Source organism: Balaenoptera ricei, chromosome 20, assembly GCF_028023285.1.
Source record: "Balaenoptera ricei isolate mBalRic1 chromosome 20, mBalRic1.hap2, whole genome shotgun sequence".
Lineage (NCBI taxonomy): Eukaryota > Metazoa > Chordata > Mammalia > Artiodactyla > Balaenopteridae > Balaenoptera > Balaenoptera ricei.
Window position 1 is genome coordinate 13,919,751 of NC_082658.1, and position 19,762 is coordinate 13,939,512.

The following is a 19,762-nucleotide window of genomic DNA, read 5'->3' on the forward strand; positions in this document are numbered from 1 at the left end:
ATTCCTTCCCAATTATGTTAGTGGTAAGTGAAGGTAGTACAGTAAACTCCTGTATTTGTTATGGGCTGTGCCTGGGAGTCATAATGGACAATAAAATAATAAGTAATGGGCAGGACGACAGCTCTTAAAACCAGGTCAGAAAACCCCTCCAGCGCCAGACAGGAAAATGGCTCCTGCAGTTACCAGAAAATCTAGTGAATTCAGCTGGCATTCACAGGGCTCCTGTTAGGTACCAGCACTCAAGCCTGATACCTAACATTTAAACTTGAGAGCATTGTGCTGTGTATTATCTCAGTCAACATTCACAACATCTCAAGGTAGATATGGTTATAATCAGTTTGCAGATGAGGGCACTGCTGCTGAGAGATGTTTAAATAAATTGCCCAAGGCCACACAATTAATAACCGACAAAACTGAGGTCCTCAGTCTTTTGATTGTGTGTTCTTTGTTCTTTCCACACTCCACCTCAGCTGCCAAGAAGCAGATCCTGTGGCCAGAGTGGACCTCAGTGGGAAGGCATCAGATGGAAGCTTTCTGCCCTAAACTGGCTATCTGAATTAATGGAACAGTGGGCAGTGGGGGATAAATGAGGGAATTATTCAGTAGTTTGGTCGAACAAGTCTTCAGTGTGTAAACAAGTCTTACATAAGTCATGAAAAATGGGGTGGAGAGAAATGAGAGAAGAGAGTAACAGATAAAAATATTTTCTTTATCAAGCCTTGGGGGAAAACACTCTTTCCTCAAACACCCAACATGGTATTTCTCTCTCTCTCTTTTTTTTTTTTTTAATTACTAAGACAAGTGACCATTTTTTTACCCAAACCCAAATTCGGATGCCTTCAAAGAGATGTTTGGAGAATGAAGCATTGCATTGACAACCACCTTTTCTAAAAAGCTCAAAGGAGCACCCTTATATTCAGCCAAGTGGCCGTGAAGAGAAAAGGTACATAAACGCAGGCTGGGGACCCCTGGCCCTCGCTTGGATGACCAGGTGTAGAATAAGGACCCTTTGCCTGGAAGACTGTATGTCCATCTCAGAAACATCTTTGAAGCTGAGCTTCATAATGGAAACGCTGACACAACCTGCTCTCAGCAGCCACAATATTAAACAGGCACGGAGCCAGCAGAAGTGGCTTGGAGCCAGGGAGGAGAGATTAGCATCACAAGTAAGAGATTTTAGGCTCTGAGCCAGGAGAGGTTTTCTTTTCTTTTCATTAAAAAAATAATAATAAAAAGAGAGAGAGAAAGAACCAAAAAAAAAAAAAAAAAAGGAAAGGTGCAAGAGAACTCTTATTTAGCAACCCTTTTTCAGGTGGTTCTCCTGCGATATACAGATAAGCATAGAAACAAACTGCTGTCTGTCTGAAAATTTGGCAGTTGCTTGACCTTAAAATGGTCTTGGCAGAAACCCTTCCAACTGGCACCCCCTCGGCTGTCCTTGGTTGGCCCCTATGCAGAATGGGGTATGTTATCTGCATCAGGGAAATAGTGGCCAGCAAGGTCCATTTTTCACTTGGAGTTGGAGGAAGCTCCATTTGAGCAAAAATTGGGTTTGCTACCTTCTTGCCCTACGGAGCTCTAGGAAAGAAACGTGCAGGGGGTGGAAGCTTGTGGAAGCGGCTTCCGGAATGGTGAGCGTCAGTCATGGGGCCCAGTAAGACCTCTTGCAAGACAGCTTTTTTCTCACAAGCTGCTCCCTGTGGGGTGCAGCCTTTTGAGATTTCGGGAGAGGGAGCCAGCCCCAGGATTTCATGATGCCGCAGAGCCGAGGTAGCATTTTCTAAGAAAGCCATGGGACCGGCCAGCCCCATTCCAGGGCACACACCAAGCACTGCTCAGAGCTGGACCACTGCAGACAGGTGGAGGTTCTCTGTTGCAAGTAACTCTTGAGACTGGACACCATGCCCAATTTTCCCGTTAACAGTTTCTTCTGGCATTTTAGCTGCTTTCTCCAAAGCAGCGAAACTATTGATTGGTTGTGACTTTTTTTTTAACTTTTAACTTAAAAAAATGTCAGACCTACAGAGAAGTTGCAAGAATAACACAGCGATTCTAGATTCACCCATGGTTAACATTTTTCTACATCTGCTTTGTCTCTCTCCCTAAATATTAACACATTATTATTTTTTCCAGAACTCTTTGAGAGTAAGTTGCAGACGTCATGACCCTTCACCTGTAAAGACTTCAGTGTGCATGTCCTAAGAACAGGGACTTTCTCTTACGTAACCACAGTGCAGTGATTAAATTCTGGAAATTTAACATTGATACAATACTATTATCTGATATAGAGTCATATTTACATTTTGCCAATTGTCTTTTATAGTGAGCAACCATAAAAACTTTCATGATTTGTGTTTTCATCCAGGTGCATACGTTGCATTTAGTTGTTACTTTCTTTGGACTTCTTTAATCTGGAGCAATTTCTCAACTTTTCTTTGCCTTTCATGACACTGGCATCTTGAAAAGCACAGGCCATTTTAGGGGATGTCCCTTTTTCTTGTGTTTTCCTAACTGTGTTCTCATGATTAGATTCAGACTGGCATCTTTGGTAGAAATTCTATAGAAGTAACATTGGGTCTTGGTGGTCTTTCAAAATGTCCTTCCCCAACATGTGTGGCTCCCCTGTGTTTTACTTTCTGGCCTTTGAGAAGACTGTGGCCTCCTTTGGTTTTCCCAGCTGTGTTTATCACAGAGCTGGAGTTGGGGGCCCAGTGTGAGGGGTCTGTGTGGGCTGAGGGTTCAGGCTGACGTGTTCTAGGACTGAAGAAGGACTAGTGGCTGCCTGATCTGAAGTCCCCCTGGGAGAGAGCACAGGGAAAATCCCGAAGCAGGAGTAGCAGTGGACTTCTAAGGTGGCCTCTAACTTCTGCAAACCGCTGATGAAGCCCTAACAGGCTCACTTAGAGCAGAAGTGGGTCTGATGGGATTTGAGGGAAAAGAGGCCAAATTCCCTCCCTCCATTTGCCTTTTGTACCCAAGTTGCTGAGCTAGAGAATTCCATTTGGATGGTTTTCCTCCTAAATATTTCATCCATCCTATCTTCTTCTTTTCAACTGCTTATCTCTTTTCTAGAACCATCTCTCACTAAACCCATCTCCCACAAAGCTGCCTGAGGGGATCCATTTAGACCCCAAATTTGATTATTTCACATTGGCTTCCATTACCAGGGTGGAATTCCATCTGACCACTATTTCCCTCTACAGTTTCTTGATTTCATACTCCCTGCCTCAAACTTATATTCCCCAAATACCACATGTTTATAGAACCTTCAGCATCACCTGGAGGTTTATTAGAACCTCAGGACCTACCCCAGACCCACTGAACCAGACCTGCATTTTAGCAAGTTTCCCCAGGTGATTTATGTGCACATTAAAGTATAGGAAGTGCTATTTAGAACATGCTGGAAAGATCTTAAGTTGCCCCTCAGGCTCTTGCTGTCATTGGTTTTGAGGCATGAGTCTCTAACTATTCTTTGACCTAGGGATTCAGCGTCTAAAATTTTACAATTATTTTTCCTAATTTGCAGGAAGAAGGAAATTTCATGCATGGAATTTTTCTTTTTCCTCGCACAGTTTTTTTTCTAAACTTTGACATCTGTTACTACTTCTTGGCTAACAAGATGTCATCTGCTGGCAGTCAACAAAATGAACCAACTACCGGCAAACAAATGCTAATGTTAAAACTCAAAGTTGGTGGTATTTAGCGCAACAGTTCAGTTCCAAAACAGCAAAAAATAAGAAAACAAAAAAATTAACTGTTGAGCTTTGATTATATATGAGACATTAAAAGATTGAAGAACGCACAGATGAATGAGATACATTTGTTACAGCCTTTTGCCCACTACCTTGGGGACCACATGGGCTCATAGTGCTGGGGCACTTAATGGGACCCAAGCAGTGGCCATCCTCTTACTAGAGCCCTTGGGGTGCTACCAGTCCTGATTTGCAGAATTCAGTGAAATAAAAGACTTTTGCTGTCACCTGTCAAGTTTATTTCATCTTCCATGTCCAGACAGGTATCCAAACCAGAACATTTCCTCTGGATTCTCCAGTTTGATAGTTTTTAAAACAAAAATCACAATGAGTCTGTTGCCACTTTCTCGATTTGGCTTTACTTGGAGAGATTTCAAAAGCCTGGAGCTGAAAGATAATTGTTCAACCTTTCCTTGAGTGTTAATGACTTATAAGCCTCTAATTTAACCAAAGTAGCAACAGCTGAGACAAACCACTTACTATAGGTAGTGTTTCCCCTGGCAAGTCCATCAGGGAGATACGCATTGGGATTTCTGGGAGGCCAAGGATTTAACCATAACCAGATGTTACCCAAAATAATGAATTATACACATTGTTGCTTTACTAAAAGGTGATCAAGAAGGGCTTGGCACAGCTTGGCATGACCTTGAAAGATGAGTTGGTGTGAGCCAGGCAGATAGGGTGGGGAAGAGCCTTTAAGGCAAAGGGATGAGCAAGAGCCAGGGTGTGGAAAGTTGAAATGGTGAGTTGTTAGGAAGCTTGATGCTCAGAGGGGTGAGTGGGGCATGCCTGGAGCAAGGAAGAGAGAAAGGAGGAATTCTAGGCAGTGTGAGTTGACAGGTAGAAGCAGGTATACTAATTCCATACATTTGTGCAGCATTTTGGAGTTTGCAAAGCCCCTTCACACCTGGTTATCTCACCTGGCCCTGACTGGTCCTGCTCACTTCCGGATGATGAAATGGAGGCATGGAGGAGTTTCTAGGCTCACACAACTCATGAAACCAGGATTAGACCCAGATGTTTTGACTCCTAGGCCCTTTCCACCATAAACTGTGTTCCAGTGGCAGTGAAGAAACCATGCTAGCATATTGGGAAGAAAACTCACGGGTGGGTGTATATAGGTGGATGGATGAATGGGTGGATGGATAGATGGATGGATGCTTGATGGAAACCAGAATCTCAAGAGAAAGGGCATTAGGGATTCTGCAGTTGTCCAGGTGAGATAGAGAATAGAAGGTCTGTCAGGGAGATGGATTGGTGAGATATGGAGGCAGACATAGAGGGATTCATAGGACTTACTGCCTGTCCCGATGTAAGAATACAAAAGAAAGAAGAGCCTAGGGTGACACCCAAGTTTCTACCTTGGACCACAAGAGGAAGGGTAGGCTCAAACCTTGGAGCCAAAGGGGTAGCGATGAAGACGATGAATGTAATTTTGAATACATTGATTTTTTTAAATTTTAATTTCATTGGAATATAGTTGATTTACAATGTTGTGTTAGTTTCAGGTGTACAGCAAAGTGATTCAGTTATACATATACATATATCCATTCTTTTTAAGATTCTTTTCTGATATAGGTTATCCCAGAATATTGAGTAGAGTTCCCTGTGCTATACATATACAGTAGGACCTTGTTGGTTACCAATCTTATGGACAGTAGTGTGTGTATGTTCATCCCAAGCTCCTGATTTATCCCTCCCCCCAACGTTTTCCCTTTGGTAACCATAAGTTTTTAACCAGGTCCAAATAAAGTGGGCTTTACCTGCCATTAACCAAAATTCCAGAAACAGAGACCTAGGTGAAATAAAAAGGTGTTTATTGGATATTTGTTAACACTGCGGCCTGGGAGACACAGATTCAAAGAAGCATTTGAATTGTGTTCCACTGGACTACAAAATGGGGGAGGCTTATGAAGGCAAAAAAAAAACACAAGGTTACGGTCAGCTACATGAATTGTTTCTCAGGAATTATAATTGGAGCTGGCGAGGACTAAGGGTGTTTGTTAACTAAGGATTGGTTGGGGTCTGAAATGATTGCACGGGGACAAAGGGAGACCTTGAGACCATAAGGTTGCAGCTGGCAGGTGGTGTTTTGAATATGGCTGGAGGTGTCCTTGGGTCAGGTACAGTTCAAAGAAAGTTCAAGTTCTCAGGGTGCAGAGACGTGTCTGAGACCAGATTCTCAATGGCCACCCAACTCATTTTTGTGCGCCTGAACTGTGATTACTCCATTTTCATTTCCATTTGTCATCACTGCTTCATGTCATTGTGTCCTCGCTGCTACCGGATGAGGGAGGAACTAATACTGCTCTTTACAGATGAGGAAAAGTGAGGTCTACTTGTCCTCAGTAGCAACCCCAGGTCACCCAGCCGAGCAGCAGAGCCCAGGTCTGCTGACTCTGGAGTCTGGGCTCATCACCACTGCACTATATTTCCTCTCTCTACAATTTTCTGACTCTGTTTTCCATAATAAAGAAGTAAACAGAAACGGCAGGCCCTTCCAGGGGCCTCGGGCCTAATTACACCCTGACCTTGGGTAGCACTCAGGAAGCAGCCCCCTCCCATCTGCTGGCCCATGTCTGTCTTACCCACGCCTGGAGAGCTCCTTCTGGAGCCTTCCGGTCGGCTGCCTGGGGCAGGTCTGTGGAGCTCAGCCAGAAGCCTTGCCTCGTTCCCCGACTTTGCCTTGGGAGGTATTTAGAACCAGTCCACACAAAAGGAAAAACCAAACAAAACACAACCTACCAGGAAAATGTAACCATTTGTTCCTTGATTTTGTTTTTTCTGACAGTAGATGCAATCTATCACGCTTCCTAAGTGGGTTTGGGCCGGTGTCCATTCCATTGTGTTGCCCAGAGAGGCACGCCAGGAATGAGCTAGAAGGAGACACAAGGCCCCGAAGCACCTCAGGACGCTTGTTTGGTGAACCAGAGAAGGAACCTCTGTGGCCTCTGGAGAGTAAGGCTGCTGGCAGCCTTCTTGGGGGACTCTCCGCGTTGTTTTTTGACTTCCCAGTGTGGCCGCCCCACCAGGCACAGGCCTCAGCAAGCCACCTACCTCAGCATTTTAGTCCCTTCCCTTAAGGCTGAGTCAGTAGCTTCTCAGGGAAAAGAAAAGGACAGGTGTCAGGCACATTACCTCTTGTGCAAAGGTTTCATTGTTTGGACTCAAAAGTTTTCGAGAAGGACCGAATCAACGTCAAGGTGACGTAGCAACCCTCACACAGTGAGGCTATTGAGGGCTGGCCCGTCGCAAGCCCGTGAGCATTTTCAGGTGAAATAGCCATTCGTCAACTTGCAGGAAAACCAGCAGTTCTAGTTCCCAGAGGCCACCTTGTGAATTGAAATCAGAAGGAACAAGGAGAAATTGAAACTATTTTAAGCTCGGCTTCTGAGACTTATTTTAAGAAGCATTATTGATCATACTGCAGGGAAACTATACACATTCTTGGGTGTCAGGAGCCAGTATCCACATGTACCCACGTGACGTGTTGGCTTGATCTCATGACACAGCCTATGGGTCCAAAGGGGGCTGCGGCCACAGGAAGAATTTGAATCGAGGCTGTTACGTGCTGAAATCAGACCAAGCTTATGAAAAGAGCCTTGTTACAGCTGCCCTGGGAACCGTAACTTAGAAGCATTTTTGTGCCATTAAAGCCTTTTCAGTAAATGAATTGAGTCATAGCATTTGTGACCCTACTGGGTTGTTTTAATGTACTTTTCTGTTCCTTTCTTAATTAGTTACCATGATCAGAGCACCTTATGAGAACACTGTTTTGCCAGTCCGAATCTTTTTCTCATCAGTCACCATGTCACTTTGATTACCCAAATGAACCAGGGTTCACCATTGTTTTCCTGCATGGGACTTCAGGTCACAGCACGAAATGGTTGTCAACCCTCCACTGGTTTTGCCAGCGCTCTTTCTAGTCACAAATCCGGGAACTGAAAGAAGTATTCTTTCCCTCACAGGGAGCACACTGTGAATTCATATCTACTGTGTTATGTATGCTCTTTGACCCTTAGGTCTCCTCCCTGCCCCTTCCCCAGGCATCCTTTCCTCTTACATCTGTCTGTGTTCTCAGCCCCAGGTATGTTTATCAGCAGCTTTTTATTTTGGACTTCACTGATGAGCAGTGCCCTGTGTTGTTCCTGTCCTTCTGTCTCTACTGTTATCATCAGGTTCCTGCCTGTTTTTGAATTTTCTGCAACCTTTGAGGTGGGTGGAGAAGGGAAAAGGACAAATCTCCACCACTGGCTGATGTTAAAGAAAAAGTTGTTCGTGACACTTGTTGAAGACAGGCTGACTTCAGGGTGCTGGCATGGTTGGGTTCTGAGTTGCAGACCGCCAACTTCTCCCTGTGTCCTCACATGGTAGAAGGGTCTAGGGAGCTCTATGGGGTCTTTTTATGGGGGGGGTTCTTTTTTATAGGGTACTAATCCCATTCTTGAGGGCTCCACCCTCATGAGCTAATCACCTCCCAAAGCCCCCATCTCTTAATACTGTTGCATTGGGCATTCGTTTTCAACATACGAATTTGGGGGCCGGGGGATACAAACATTCAGTCCATAGCAATCCTTAACTAATTATATATGCAAAGACCCTATTTCCAAATAAGGTCATATTCTGAGGTTCCCGGTGGGCATGAATTTGGGGGAGGCACTAGTCAATTCACTACGGGAGTATTGATTCCTCTTCTCGTAAAGAAGAATCAACATAATACCCTATAACCCAGCCATCCCACTCCTGGGTATGAACCCTAAAGAAGTGAAAAGTTGTGTACACACAAATGCTTTTAGCAGCTCTCTTCATAATTGCCCCAAACTTTAATGGGGGAATAAACAAATTGCTGTACATTCATACAATGGAATACTACTTAGCAAGCAAAAGGAATGAGCTTCGATTTGCACAACCACAGGATAAATCTCAAAGGCATGGTCCTGAGTGAAAAGAGCCAGTCTCAAAGTGTTAAAATCTATATGATACCATTTGTAAGACATTCTTGAAAAGACAAAAACTGTAGGAATGGAGGACGCATGAGTGGTTGCCAGGGGTTGGGGTGTGGGGAAATTGTGATGATAAATTAGTTTCTTGGGGTGGTGAAACTGTTCTGAATCTTAATTGTAGTTGTGGTTGCAAGAATCTATACATGTGTTAAAATTCATAGAACTGTACACTCCCCCCAAAATCAATTTTAAAAAAGATTGTTTCAGGGGCAGGGAGTCCAAAATAAAAAACAAGGATCAACACCTTACTAAAGGTGCTGAGTTATTTTATTTTTTGTGAATGACGAGATGGCACTAGCATTCATGTAAAGTTAATTTTTTTTTAATTTATTTATTTTTTTGTCTGCGTTGGGTCTTCGTTGCTGCACGCGGGCTTTCTCTAGTTGCAGCGAGCAGGGGGCTACTTTTCATTGCGGTGCACGGGCTTCTCATTGCGGTGGCTTCTCTTGTTGTGGAGCACGGGCTCTAGGCACGCGGGCTCAGCAGTTGTGGCTTGCGGGCTCCAGAGCGCAGGCTCAGTAGTTGTGGTGCACGGGCTTAGTTGCTCCGTGGCATGTGGGATCTTCCCAGACCAGGGCTTGAACCCGTGTCCCCTACATTGGCAGGTGGGTTCTTAACCACTGTACCACCAGGGAAGCCCCTGAAGTTAACTTTTAAACTTTTGTCTCTCCTCATAGAAAACAAACTTATGGTTACCAAAGGGGAAGGGGAGAGAGGGATAAATTAGAAGTTTGGGATTAACATATACATACTACTATATATAAAATAGATAATCAACAAGGACCTACTATATAGCACAGGGAACTGTATTCAATATCTTATAATAACCTATAATAGAAAAGAATCTGAAAAAGAATATATATATGTAATTCCTCCTTGCTGAATTTGGACTGGAGTACTTCTTGTCTGATACATACCTTTTAGTACTTATTACTTTAGTAACAGATTATATCTTATATGGTGCTGTTAATTAAGTCTTGCATTGAATCGAGTCTTCTACAAAATCATAAGGCCCCTTGAAAACGGAGCTTATCTGACACATTTTAAGAGGAACAGTGTGGGCCACATAGCAGATGCTTAGTAAGTATTTGCTGATTTATTGATTGCTGGAAGCCTAGTCTCTTCTCTTCAGAGCACTGTCGTTAAGTAGGTCCACCTTCAGAACAAATAAGTTACCCAACTCTCTATTCTGGGGATGGGGGTGGGAAAGAAGCAGAAACGTTTTTAAAGAGACCAAAGAAGACTATCCTTTTTTACCTCTATCTTAATGGCGATGGAGAAGACAAGTTTCATGTTCTTGGATTGGATCATATAGCTTACATATTTGTGAAACAGTCACCATTGAATTGTGTAGGCGTGAAAATGTTCTTGGTGGGAATACCAGTAGAGATGGGGTAATGAAATGATGGTTGTCTTTGTCAATAACTTGGACTATTTTTTTTCCCAGCCATAAGTGCTTTTCAGGCTCTCCCTAGCAGGGATGGTACTGTTAGAGAATAATCAATAGAACCATGAACCGGCTCTAGCCCCATATGCCTAATGTATGAACCAGGGACCCGTATCCCCTGCCCTGCACCAAACCAATTGTCCACTTTTCAAATCCAGAGCACTGAAATGAAAGCATTGTTAAAACAATAATTCTGCTTCCAGTGTTCCTTCTTGCTGAACCTATTCTTTGTTAGTCAATTGCCTCCCCCTGAAACGTCCCAAGTGCAGCGAAAAAAAGAGCAGAACAGCAGCTTAGCTGGGATTCTTTGTCCCTTTAATCATATGTGAAGCATAAAATGAGATGACTGGTGGACTTTTCTCAAAATCCCTACTAATCAGCCACCTCTACCTTGCATCCTTGGTAGTTTGGACAGATGGCAGGAAGATAAAATCCACACAACTACTAAGCTTGGATCTTCCTCTCCCCCCCATTTTTTTTTTAATAATATAGTTTATTTTTTAGAGCAGTTTTGAGTTTATGGAAAAATCGTGCAGAAAGTACAGACAGTTCCCATCTAAACTTGGATCTTAAACCACAAACTTACTGTTATAGAGAAAGGGGTTGCGGAAGCCATGATTCCCAGGATTGTGGATTTCTGAAAAGCCGCTGTACACAGTGCTCTCCCTGGCTGGGCTATCACAAAATCCAGAAACATCTAAAACCAAAACGAGAGATTAAATTAAATCTAGAAAGACACCCCTGTTCAAGGAAGAAATCTAGTGCGTCGTTAAAACACATTCCATATTTATCAATGTACCTTTCCCTTCTGAGTTACAACCACATGACTCAACATCTGTCTGTATTAAATATGGGGCATGTCCCCTTCTCCATCCCACCCACGCCCATGTTTACCCTCCTGGGAAAATCTTTTTTAAGAATGGAGTTATTAATGGCTACATAATAGTTCATCGAATGGATTTATCATAATTTCCTTGGCCATTCTCCCATACTGGGATATTTTGACTGTTTGCTTTTTTTTTTTCCTCTCTCTCTCTATTTTTTCTTGCTGTTACATTAATGTCACAGTGAAAATCTTTGTACATAAAGCTTTTCATTTATTTAATATTCTTAAGATGAATTCTCAAAGCTTAAATTTACCAGGTCAAAGTATATGGAGATTTTAAAGATGCTTGATACTTAATGTTCATAATGCTTTACAAAAAAGGGAGAATTACTCCCTTTTCATTTTGGAATCTTTAAGATAGTTTTTACTCAGGAGATTTGCCTTCTCATTGTAATATTGCTTATTTCATATTAAAAGGAGTTTGTTTATTGATGTTCATTGTGTAGTTGGGGGGTGGAGTTCAGAAGAGTCAACCAGATTGGCACTGAAATCCATTACAGATGATTCGTGGGTGGGTATGTCTCTGATAAATAACCACAGATGGGAACATTATTATAAGGGATATAGGGAAAGTACCATATTTGACTCCCAAACCCAACTCCCATCTCAGAAAGGGACAAATTCCGCCCAAGAAGCTCCCAAGAGCATGAAGGTGCACAGCACCTGTGTCAGGTGAGATCCTGGTGGAGCTTTGGCTTAATGTATCAACATTAAGATGTATCTCATCCTAAACTATCTCAGCAGATCTCTTATTCCACCTCAAAGAGCTGGTGGTTGGACCAGAGTTCTGGCAGCTGCTGCCGCTGCGGCTGCCTCTGGGGAAGCCCCAATGAATAGTGACTCTTGCTGTTTTCCTTTGGGGCCTGGCTAAGCCTCTGTTTGTAATAGTGTTGGCTTAATTCTGGATCATGCCCTAAACTAAGGATGAACATGAGGCTGTCTTACCCCCGCTGTGGCCTCTGATTACGCTACGTCGTGACCACTGCCACTTCCTGTTTCCCTGCTGTAGCCCCTTTGTGCACCACCCACGTCAGCTGCATGTAGGTGAAGGGGCAAAAAACAGGATGTAGGAGCCTAACATGACCCGCAAGTCACTCAACATCACCGACATTTTAACTGGAAAGAATTCTAGTGGTCATGTGGGTCACTTGATCTCAACCACACTGGGGCCATAGATCTCCCTGATAATCAGATGAAAGTGGTCAAACCCTCTCTCCAGAAAGAAAGCATCTCCTCAAATGTTGGGTACAATTCCAGGATATTTCACAAGTCCCTGCTACCCATTCATCTAGGTGACGCCTTTTATTCTGCAGATAAGGATATGGAGACCCAAAAGAGGTGCCGGGTCCTGCCCAAGGTTACACAGAGGTGATAACTGAATTCAAACTCAGCTGTCCTGATTCCCAATGTGGGATCCATCAGCCAATACTATGAGGTTTCCACTCTATGTTGAGCCCTATATTGGGAATTATAGAAAGTTAGGGTGCTTACCAGCAAAGAAATAGAACTTGGGCTCATGAAAGGAATGTGAGATCAATCAGTAAGCAATATTCGTGCCATAGGTTCTTCTTTGGAAAGTAGAAGCTGATGTCTTCCAGTAATTCAGCAGTCATGTATTGAGCACCTACGAGCATCTCCTAAAGGCTCTTAATCATTGGGAGATTTATTATTTATTGGAAATTTAGACTCTTTGTAATCTCAAGCCTGAAGAAGATGTTGAGGTCCTCAAACTGATTTTTTTGTAGCTTTTTTTTTTTTCAGGTCCCCACCCTGAAACGTTGACTGCGAAGGTGCTTGGTATTTCATGGACTTGGATACAAGAATTAAGTGTCATATTGAAGGAGGAGTCCAGAGTTGGAACTGAAAGCTACCTAAGTAGATTCTACTGCAGCCTCAGCAGAAAAGCTCCAAGTCATTGAGGAGTTCCCAATAATAGCTACTCAGGACATACATTTTTCGGTAGCAGGAAGAGAACCAGAGTCCAATTTCATCTTTCTGGAAAGAAATAGGAAGTACTTTTGATTGATATTTATCTTCTCGGTTGGGTGCCAAGAGGCAACCTTTTATCCTTGGAAGAGTCTGGTTGTGAAGCCTGGAGACTTGCCCTGAATCTGAGCTTCTCTACCAACGGGCTGTGTGACCGCAGGCAGCTCTTTTACTTCTTTGAGCCTTGGTTTTCTCATTTGAAAATTGGAAATAATAATACTATCCTGACCATGTAGTTGTTGAGTCAACATAAATGACTCCTCTCTCTAGCTTGACAGTCTGTTCTTTCTTTTGTAGCAAATATTTTCTTCCATCTTGTATTTTGGGGAGTAGCTTCCCAGTCTGTCTCTCCCACTAGATGGTAACTCATTAAGGGCAGGAACTCAGCCCTTCTTATCTTTGCAGCCCCCAAAGCCAAGGGCGCCATTTTGTATGCAATGGAGGTATTAGTTGGGGCCCAATTGGGAGGCATAAACCACACAATAATTTGAACAGGGAGAGTATATAAGTAATAAAAGGAATTATTAAACTTTGATTGGAGTAACCATAAAGATGTAAAGAGAAGTCAAAGGCTGAGGGAGTAGGCACAAGCAAGAACAAACTTGAAAGGGGTCCACCTCCATGGCTGGAGTTCAGACCTCCTTGCAGGAGTTGTGGTCATAGCCCACTGGATGGCAGAGAAGTTTGCTGGGTTTCCTGGACCAGAGCTTGTCCACAATTGCTGGGCAACAGAAAACAGCCCTCTGGGTTCAGGTGAGATGAGACTGGTGGGCAGGTATATAGGGTCAGGGCACCACTGGCAATGCGAGGCCTGGCACACATGGTGCCTACATCAGGAGGGCCATGGTGAAGGCCAGGACTCCGAGGTCACCAGGCAACTGTGCACTCTGGGCACGCAGCTGGGACAGAGCAGCACTGCATGTCCCCCGTCCCAACAGATTCTGCAGCAGGAATAAGATTCAAACCAGGAAGAGAAGCATCATCTTCCTGCAGGGTCCCTCTAATACATGGCTTAGTGTCCTACTCACCGTCAAGGAGAAGTGCTTACAGGGTCCAGTCTGTTATCTCAGAGCAGAGACTTAAGGGTGAGCTTGGAGCAGAAGGGCAATAATGTAATAATGTGATAATGGGTGATCCAAAAGTATTTGAATTAAATTAGGAAAAGCCACCTAATCTGTCAATAACTCCCTTAACCCCTGTTCATTTTCCCTTCTTTCAGTCCCATAAATTTTACCACCAATAAATGTCAAAGCTCTCTTACTTCTCTTGTAATTTACTCTGTAGCAGCTCATTTGCCTCTGGGGTGTTCCCTTCTGTTTTGTTTTCTTAATGAGGCACATGTCTTCTCTTGCACACACTTTAAGAGAGACTCATGCGAAGAGAGAGAAACACACAAACACCCTGAGACCCAGTGTTTCATTTCACAACTTATTTCTCCACTCAACCTTGAACTTACTTTCCCTCCCTCTCTCCATTCCATTTCAAAGCAATCAACTTGTCCCTCCCAAACACATTGAGAGTGTCCCCAAGCTCTTGACTTCAACTGGCCATGGAAGGAATCAGAGCTGATCCAGGAACCAGTCTTTCTCTGCCTTTAAGGAAAATGCAGTGGCCTCCTCAAGTCAGACTGGGGAGTTCATCTCCTTGAATAAATCTGAAGAGTCCAGTATCTAATCATTATAGAAGAAAATTGGTGACAGAGCAAACAGCAGACTGGGCAGATAATAACCAGCACAGATATTATTCAGAAAGCATTTGGAAAGGACTAGGAGTTTCAACTTGTAAAGAGCCCTCCAGATGCTCTCCTGTGGGAGAGTGTGTTATTAATAGGCTCCAAATTTGTGTCAAGACAATGTTCTTCGGCGTCAACCACTCTGTTCTTCCAAAATATTTCATTCTCTTCTGGAGAGTCAGATTTAATTAGTGTTAGTGGATGACTCCCCTGTAGGAATTAGCTAAACAGTGAGATAGGGATACAGTTAAGACTTTCTCCAAGGATGAAGTGATTTGCAAACTTAATCTGTTTACTATCCTTCAGAAGTGTATCCCTTTAGATCAGAAAAAGTGGCAATGGCAAAAAGTAGAGGAACTTAATCTTTCCACTAGAGCGTATATCTATATATGTGGCTGTCTTACATATTTCTTTGCAAGTGGTGGACATTCTGGGCCAGTGGAACCAAGCGTAGCTTGGCAGGAAGCCATCTCAGTACTTTTTCAAGCTCCGCCTTCTTACCACTGTGTGTACCAAGGAAATCATGCCCTTAAATGATCAAGAATAAGACAGTGGGTAATGGGATTACGGACAATCTTTATTTTCTTCTTTTTTGTTTATCTGTATTTTCTTCAATGAGTGTGTGTTATTTCTGAAATTAAATATATGTAAACATTTTAATGAAAAAAAAAAAAACCCCACATTTTTCTTCTCTAAATCTCAGGCTGTATTACTGCTTTTTGTCTCCTATCTACCCAGAACCTTTTTAGCCTCTTCCCTCCCCCTGTTTAGATTAACTGCCAAAAATCAGCAGACTTCCTTTTTGGAAGAGACTATTGGAAGAGATTTATTTCTTCACTCTTGAACTTCTAAAAACAGCCTGTTTTTCTTCTTCCCCTAACCAAGTGGTGATTGATGCTACACCTGCCTCTGATGTGACAAGATGTAAGCGATGAATAAAAACTTTTCATGATTCTTGCACATTCGGGGGCAGCGTAAAGCTCTCCCCGGGGGCACTGAGCCGTGTGAAGATGCTCTGTGGGGAGTTATTCCGCCTCAGGCACTGTTGGGCCAACTTGCAGGCGCCTTGAGGATCTCACCCACTATCACTAACCTTTGATATTGTTGCTCTGCTCTTTCAGATTTTTGACAATGAAGCCAAAGATCTGGAGAGGGAAGTCTGCTTTATCGATATTGCCTGCGATGAAATTCCAGAACGTTACTACAAAGAATCTGAGGTGAGCAATAGATGGGGTGACATGTGGAAGAGAGTCATTCAATCATTCATTCAACAAACATGTATTAAGTCCGCCCTGACCCGGGACACTTCCATCTGTCTTTGTGTTGATTCAGTTTGCTTTCACATCTCGCTGGACTCTTTACTGCGAGTCTCAAAATGAAGTCCCTACTGCTTGGGGCCCGTGGTTAACCCCGGCTGCCACTCAGTTTCAATGTAGTCTTCCTATCTCCCCAGCTCTGCCATCTATCTGGGCAGCAAAATACTCACAAGGCTGAACCACCCAACGATAACTGGCCTATAAAACGCAGCAGCCACCACTGGCTTCCTGTTTGGCCAGGCCTGGGCCCAGCCTGTCTCCCGCCTCTGCAGGAGCTGTGTTTTATTTGTACCTTTGGGGTCTAACACAAAGAAAATGCTCCATCAGTCCTCTCTGAGTGCATATTGAAACTTGGACAGGTCATCTCTGCACAGAACCTTTCTCTCAAAACCAGAAGTGCCTTCATGCAGCCATCTCCTTTTTTCATCTTGACTAAGAATAAATTTAAGAGAACATGTTTCTGTATGACTCCCACCTACCAGAATCCATTGTGTGCCTCAGTGCGAACTTTGTTTTACTGTTAGTGCAAGTTCCCATTTGTATCCTGTTAGTATTTTATTAATGGCTGCTGACGGAACTTGGGTGACCCCCTTGGAAATAACGTCCCAGCCCTGCAACGACAACAGATGCTGGGCTATTTTTGTTGTTTAGCAACATTCAGCCAATCACAATATGTTTGGAGTTGGGGCCCCAGTCTCGTCCTTGAGCTGTAACACATGGACCTTGAAACTCTTCCCTCAGCTTCGTTAAGGCTGATTTAAGACATAATAAATAAACCCGGTATAAATGAATTCTACCGTGACACACACTGGGCTCCCAGTGTGGTTCAGATTTTTTTTGCTTCCACCTTTTGGGATTCGTTTGGATATCAGAGTCCAACCCAATGTTAGCAAATGCTTAGCTGCTTAATTGCAGGCATGGGCTCTGCAGCTGCTGTCTCTTTAAAGTCGGGGAGCGGCTGATGTGAATTACTCTTGGTGGGACTCAAGGATGAGCTTTTGAACGTCAGCAATTTGCATTACACTCTGCAGCCAACCACACTTGTGAATTTTCAGAAAAACAAAATGAAATGCTCTCTGTGTAACTGTGGACCTGCTCAAGAGGAGAAACTTGGCCTCCCCTTGTCTTAGAGGAGGTACTTCTGTGGTTTCGTCTCAAGGCCACCAATACTTATGGGGCTTCAGTGATGTGCAAAGCATCATGCAGTGCATTGGGTGAAGCTGTTGCCCCGTCGCTTCTGAGGCTCCTTGGGCCTGGGGGGCTGCTGTCTTACCTGGACGTCCTGGCCTCTTTCTTGGTAGCTCAAGCCTTCTAGAAAGGCAGCGTTGCCAGAAAACTCTGAACTGATTTCAGCTCTTCCTCTTAGGTAGCCTTGGTGTGGTCCTGCCTGGCACTCAGGGAGCTCCCTTCTGAGTCGGAGGAAAGTCTCAGGACAGATATGGAACACTAATGACGAAATCAACAAGTCTCATTTCTAGTCATCGTGTACCTGACTCATCTCCCTGTGCATTGTGCTCCCAGGAACCACCACTGGAAAGCTTTTTCTCATTGACACAGATGCTCAAAGAGCATTTTTTCATGCTTCACAGTCGTTCATTTTCCTGGGTCATAAAATATTCTTTTCTAGATGCAGTTGTGACCAAGGAAATTAGAGGGGAATAGTCATTCATCCAGTAAATACGTACTGAGTACTCAACTGAGTGTCACAGACAATATTTAGATGGGGACATGGCAATGAACAGAAGAGACACCGAGGGTCTCTTCCCCCACAACATTTCCAATCTAGCAGGGGAGCCAAACAACAAAGAAATAACTACATGAGCACATGTGGAGTTAAAAGTCACAGGTGCCATAAGGAAGCTTGCAGGGAGAGACCATGATAGGGAAACTGAATTTAAGAGGATGGGATCAGGAAAGATGCGCAGGAAGAAATGACCTGCTGGGACCCACCCGCAGGATGAAAAGAGCTGGGGGACAGTGCTCCAGGGGGAGGTGACAGCATGCATGGGAGTCCCAAGGTGATACCTATGAGGAAACAAAAGAAGACCAGTGTGGCGGCAGCAGCGGAAACAGAAGGAAGAATGGCACAAAGGGAGGTTGGAAAAGAGGGTGGGGCCATGTTAAGACACTTAGAGTTTAATTTACATGCAGTAGAATGCCTTCGAAGAAATTAAAGCCGGGGCATCATATGATCTGATTTGTGCTTTTAAAAGATTGCTCTGGATGGAGAAGGGACTGGCCGGGAGCAGAGTGGAAGTCAGGAAACCACTGAGGTCATCGGAGTTGTCTACGTTGTTGGTTATTGAAGTTATATGGCAGCTCGAAGTGGAGGGCTGGGAGCAAATGGCTTGGAGGTATATTTTGAAGACAGACTTGACAGGGATTGGTCGTGGACTAGGTGTGAAGGTGAGAGAAGAGGAAGAGTCAGGATGACCTTAAGGTTCACAGCTTGGGCAACAGATAGATGGGGGTGAGAAGAGGAGTGGATTTTGGAGAAAGATGGATGGATTTTGTGATGACAATGAGACATCTAGAACAAATAGAAATGGGTCTGGAGCTTAAATGAGAGATCTGGGCCAGAGACAAATTGGAGAGTATTTGGGAAATAGAAGAATTTAAAGTCCTGAGGATGGATGAGAGTGAGCAAGCATAAAGTATAATGGGAAAGGGGTTCGGGTCCGAGCATTAAATTTATGACAGCAATATTTGGAGATCAGGAAGAGGATGAGGAGGCCCCAGGGATCTACAAAGAACTGGCCAGAGAATTAGAAGGAAAACAAGGAGAGAGCACCAAGGAATGCAAGAGAGGAGAGGGATTGGTTATGCTTAATGCTGGTGAGAGATCAAATAAGATGAGAATGGAAAACTGTCTCTAAGAGCAGTGGTTTTCAACTGGGGGCGATCTTGCCCCACAAGGATGCTTACAATGTCTGGAGACATTTTTTTTTAAGATTTATTTATTTTTTATTTATTTATTTATTTTTGGCTGCGTCAGGTCTTAGTTGTGGCACGCGGGATCTTTTGTTGTGGCACGTGGGCTCCTCTCTAGTTGTGGCGCACAGGCTCCAGGGCATGAGGGCTCTGTACTTGTGGTGCACGGGTTCCAGAGCACATGGGCTCTGTAGTTTATGGCACGCAGGCTCTCTAGTTGAGGCGTAGAGCTCAGTAGTTGTGGCGCTCGGGCTTAGTTGCCCCGCAGCATGTAGAATCTTAGTTCCCTGACCAGGGATCGACCCCGAGTTCCCTGCATTGTAAGGTGGATTCTTTACCACTGGACCACCAGGGAAGTCCCTGGAGACATTTTTGGTTGTCACAACTTGGTAGTGCTACCAGCCGCTAACCACATCCTGTAATGAACAGGACAGCCCGCCACAACAAGAGTGATCGACCCTCAAATGTCAGTATGCCAAGGCTGGGAAATCCTACCCTGAAAGTAAAGGTCGTTGGAGATGAATGGAAGTCTGGACTCAGCTCTCACACTCAGAGAGCCACCCCTGCCTGTCCTGGAGTCTTAGGCTTACTTAATGGATGTGGAGGAAGGGGGCCCCAGAGGGCTCAGCCCTGCACACTCTGTCAAGCACTGCTTCCCAAACGATCGCCAGCCTATGTTACAGGTAGAATTTTTTCTCACTCGCCCTGG

At 44.0% G+C, this 19,762-nt stretch overlaps 1 protein-coding gene across 2 annotated transcripts in view; it reads left to right on the forward strand.

The window, feature by feature from the left end:
- PITPNC1 (phosphatidylinositol transfer protein cytoplasmic 1) overlaps positions 1-19,762 on the forward strand; it is a 259,809-nt gene that overhangs the window by 198,141 nt on the left and 41,906 nt on the right. For both annotated transcript variants that reach the window (XM_059907373.1, XM_059907374.1), the window contains one exon: positions 15,928-16,023. In XM_059907373.1, the coding sequence (XP_059763356.1) occupies positions 15,928-16,023 (96 nt within the window). The remainder of the gene's footprint in view (positions 1-15,927; positions 16,024-19,762) is intronic.